A 4,991-nucleotide genomic window follows, 5' to 3' on the forward strand; every position below is an offset into this window, starting at 1 on the left:
TCCGTCAGTCATTGCACACTTGAGTGAGATCACTTGGCGGTGAATAGATGTACTCCAAACCTTCATGGGTGTCCTCCACAAAAAAATTCGTACGCGCGCTGTTTTCAAGGAAACTCCCACAAACTATATATCAATAGAAAGGTTATGAACTGTAGAATTCGATAGAATTATATTCTGTTTTGCCGATTGCTTTCCATAGGCGACAAAAGCCGTTAACGCCAAAACGACCGACTGACATTCCAACGAATTAATCGAGTATCGAGTTTTTTCCTAGAGAATCACATTAGTTCTAGTATATGCAGGGCCGTACCTGGGATTTTTTGTCTGCGGGGGCAAACTCCGCTCACCTTCACAGGGGTCTCCCGTATACAGACAGGGTTTCTAGCTGGACGTTTTGTTTCACTCCTACACAGAAGGTTGCCTCTAAGACCTTTAAGGAAACCAACCACATTGATGCTTTTTGTTCTAAATTGTCATGATTTATTATGGCATAAACACCTTGTTTAGTTTGAAATTGCCCCCGAGGTCTATTCTACACAATCAGGGCCGTACGTACGAGTTATCATCATGGTTCTCATCACTGGAGCTATCGAATTTTGAAAAGTTAAGGTTAATTTCATAGAGTATTCAATCATGCCATGTTGTTTTGTCCAATCTACAGAACGGTGAAGTGGCTCACCGATTTCCATGCTACAAGGAGCTAAGACTGAACACAGCAACCAAGGCAACTATTAGATATATTAAATAACACACTGTAGTTTGATACTTACCTTTTTTTGCAGTCAAAGAAGTCCATTATACGTCGTTGAGCGGAAGCCTGGTGCTTTCTTGCCGACATTTTCCCACCGGATTCAGAGCAATCTCCTACAACGACAGTTTATTTCTACTACTGTAAACAACTAAAAGAATTTACAAGATTATAATTATGAATAAATAAATAAACAGTACAGTACATAGAGTAGTGGGACACCCAAAATAACTAAAAAGCTAAACTAGTTGGGTGACCGTAATTATAATAATTAAAAATGTGAGAGTCAGGAAAGAGGCACAACAAATACATTGGTACACATAAATATCATAAACTTGGTACAAGATTAAATATACAAAAAAAAAAACAAAATAATTTAGGTTCATTAAATCGAATATTAAATTTGCCATAATTTGTTTGAATTTTTGGAAGATAGAAAGTAGATCTAGATGCAAAGCGAGTATTTACATTATGTTTACAAGATGTTTTGACAAAAAACGAATCAAAGATCTTTGGTAGTTTGCCAGTATTAAACTGGTGCATAAAAAAGAGAGTTTGAAGCTCAATATAATCTTGAAGTTTAAGAAGGTTAAGTTTAGCAAACAAAGGACTTGTATGTGCATCAAAATTTGAGAAAATAATTAAACGGATTGTTTTCCTTTGTATTATTTGAAGTGGTTTAATATTATGATCATAAGTGTTGCCCCAAACTATACAGCCGTAAGAGAGAAAAGGTCCTACCCATTCTCGTCCTCAGAGGCTGCGCTCCTTTTGGTCAGCACCAAGAATCACGACCTCTGGAGACACCTCTGGATAGGTTCAGTGAGATTCCGGTTCTGATTGGCATTGCAAACACAACAGAATGAAACTGGAACCAATCAGATTTGTCAGACGTGACTCTGAGCATGAGTAGAGTGATGGGAAGTCCGTGAATCGCGGACTTCCGGTGTTGGACCCGGCCAGAGGGTAAGGCCAGAGGTCGCGATTCCTGGTGCTGACCAAAAGGAGCACGGCCTCTGGGGACGAGAACGTCTTGTACCTCGAGTCTTCATTCCTTACTGTGCATGCTGGCTTGACAAAATGATTGTTTCTGACCACTGGTCTAAGGGAACAAAGACGCTGGGTACGAGGGTAAATTGAGAGCTGGCTTTTGCCTCAAAAGATTTTCCAAAATAATTATTTGGAATTTACATTGAAGGAGGATTTTTTAGTGAATTAGTCGGTTTTCTTGAGATTTCGGACCAATATAGCTACAAGAAATAGCCCAGCAAAATCAAACACTATGTTAGAAAAAAGAATAAAAAACATTTAGTTTTCCTGGTGGTGGCAACTGCCTCCCCTGCCCCCCTGATATGCACGGCCCTGATTTGGTACATGCATGTTCCTATATTTCGGAATTCGATACATTATATTCCATTCTAAATATCTTTGAATTCTCTTACTTTGGAGTCACCTTTTTTAGTGTTTTACTATATTTACTAATTTGATATTTTAAGGTTTACTTGTCCGAAATGAGACGAACATGTTACTAGTTCCACTTTTTAAATGCCTTCTACTTCAATTCTGTTCAGTTCTTTATTGTCTGTCTACAAACTTCGCTCTCACAGCTCTGTCAGGAATCGTAACCCCTCGAACAAATGGCTCAACATTCTCCGCATCAGAAGGATAAGAAATCTCAAATTGTTGCACGATTCTGGCCAATAAAAGGTGAAGCTCCAACTCAGCGATACGACGGCCAATACACATTCGGGTTCCAAATCCAAACGGAATAGAAGAGAAAGCTTCCACAGCGTCGGTTGGAATTGCGTCTTTCTTTCGCAGCCATCTTTCTGGTCTAAATGCTTCAGCATCTTCGAAAAGTTTCTCATCTCGGCCCATGACATGAGTAAGAAACTCAACTTGTGCCACACCCCCAGGAATGAGGTATCCACTTAAAATGATATCTTCAGCGGGCCTTCGAGGAATAGCACAAAGGACTGGATAAAGCCGCAGCGTTTCCCGTACCCAGGCTTTCAGGTAAGGCATTTGCGCCAGAGTCGTCGGTGTCGCCAATGTTGTATCCCCAAGCACTGATAATACTTCTTGTCGCAGGAGGTCTTGCTTGTCAGGATTTTTCGCCATCATGTACAACACCCACTGCATCGTGTTGGAAGTTGTATCAACTCCAGCAAACAGAACATCAATCACGCTTGCAAGTAAATCATCTTTAGTCAGCTTTCCACTTGACAGGAGAAACTCAAAGAAACCCGTTTTGTCACTCTCAGAAGGCTCAGATGGATCGCGTGACTGACCCTTATATTGTTGCTCTTCAAGGTCACGAATTCTTCTCTGGATAAACAATTCCGCGTATTCGTACATCGTGTCAAAACTGGAAAAAAATGTTTTAAACTGCTGAGTTTCGTAAATCTTGTAGAACCAGTTCGGCAGGAAACCGACGCCGATTGCATTGTGCAGAAAATCTCCCACCGCCTTTATAAAGGTTTTTGCTTCTTTGTTTACTTCCGGCTCAAGACAACCAAACCTTTTGTCGAACAACATCTCTGCGACAGACTCAAACGACCACTTGAAGAGCTCGTTGTCGAGTTCACAGACTTCGTTTTCTTTCTCTGAGCCGCTAGGTTCTCGAACTGTTCGCAATCTGTGGATAAAATCTGTGATAATTTCGTTGAAGCCCGAAGCGTAGTCAGCTACCTCTTTGGGTCGAAGCATTCGCTTACTTAGCACACTTCGATGCTTGTACCACTCGGAGCCATCTGCAAAGAAAACGCCAGGAATCTTTTGTCGTTTTTCGCGGTAGTAGTCGAGAATAGGGAACTGAAGTCGTTGAGGGTATTTTGGCTCGGATCGCAAAACTTTCGCTACATCTGCGGGATCTGAGAGAGAAATAATGGTAACCCCGGGTATTTGCGATCGGAATATTCTACCATATTTGTTGGCGTGTTCCTCTTGCACTTTCAAAATTCGTTTTCCAAGCGGCTGGCCTTTAGCCCCAACGAAGAATGTCCAAGCTGTCCCTATGATCGGAAGGCTGATGGGTCCTGGCAGATCTGATATTGTCTTGATAGGCTCTTTTGAAGTGCCACTGTTTACACTGGACGACAAAGTGCTCAATGATGGAAGAGTTCTTAGCTCTTGTCTTTTCTTCAGCGGAACACTACGACCAGCGGAACCAGCTAGAAGAGAAATCTTCGTTTTCGTTCTTGCAACGTAAGCCATGATCAAAATAAAGAACCTATGCGCAACTACAGCTCACTGAGATGAATTTATAACTAAATTTTTAGACGCCGATGGACGCTGGGAGTTGATGTTTTTGAGATGTTTCCACGGCTTTCCGGTCAGCGGTTGAGTCAACGTGAAGGTAAGTACATTATATCTGGTAATTATAATGTACCCAGCTACTTTTGTACCCAGTATTTTTTTCTCGCGGTTTTCTTTCGCGTCACGCACGACGGACTAAGCGAAAGAGGAACTATTAGGACCCTTCTAGTAGTTTAAATTTTCTTGGGTCTCGGAGACTCGCTTTTTTAACGGCTTGTGCGTCTCGCGGTCTTTATTTTTGTACAAAGCTGTCTCGAAATATCGATTTTTGTTGTTTTTATAAATGATGTCTGAACGTCTTAGAATACGAACGTCTCCCGATCTCATTTAAAACGCCTTGAAGACTCGTTCTCATAATTTACAAAATCAGAATTTCTTGGGCTCAAGAAGAGAAACGTTAGTCTCGTCTTCTCGCATGTTTGCGAACCTCATTTGAATGAACCAGAATCAATGTTATTCATTACGAACCGCGAGTTACCCGGCTTGTCTTTGAGGCATTTTAACTTCTTTTTCCAACAGTTACTTTAATTTCTACAGCTACAAAGCTGTTTCATCTAGCGATATTTGGTGATATCAGAAAGACCGAAGCAGTAAACTTTCTCATTGATAAAGGCAGTTGGCATTGTTGCTAAATATTACACTTTGTGATTTCGTACATAAGCCAACGTTTCCCGTTCCTCTGGACAAGGGTAACGTGGGCTCTCGGAGCGAGATAACACAAACGTAAAGCTTGAAAAATCGAGAGTGCGCAGTACGAACTTTAAATCAACTTTTAAAAGGAACTATATAACTAAAGTTCTTTTTATCTTTTTATTTTTGGGAGTCTTCGTTTTCAAGACACCCCTTTAGTTCCAGTAAGACAATCGTCGAACTCATCAACTCATCAATTCGTCGCGAGCTTCCTCATATGCTTCTGGCATCTCAC

The 4,991-nt window shown here is 41.1% G+C and overlaps 1 protein-coding gene across 1 annotated transcript; it reads right to left on the reverse strand.

Moving 5' to 3' along the window:
• Positions 1-862: 862 nt before the first annotated feature.
• LOC145470146 (cytochrome P450 27C1-like) lies at positions 863-4,594 on the reverse strand. Its single transcript, XM_081453985.1, has one exon. It carries the CDS (start codon positions 3,962-3,964, stop codon positions 2,324-2,326), a length of 1,641 nt encoding a protein of 546 aa, XP_081310111.1. The 5' UTR covers positions 3,965-4,594; the 3' UTR covers positions 863-2,323.
• Between the last annotated feature and the right edge of the window lie 397 nt (positions 4,595-4,991).

Source organism: Orbicella franksi, chromosome 15 (assembly GCF_964199315.1).
Source record: "Orbicella franksi chromosome 15, jaOrbFran1.1, whole genome shotgun sequence".
Taxonomy (NCBI): Eukaryota; Metazoa; Cnidaria; class Anthozoa; order Scleractinia; family Merulinidae; genus Orbicella; species Orbicella franksi.

Coding starts and splice junctions, on each gene's coding strand:
- LOC145470146 (XM_081453985.1), bottom strand. CDS start 3,964: ATGGCTTACGTTGCAAGAACGAAAACGAAGATTTCTCTTCTAGCTGGT.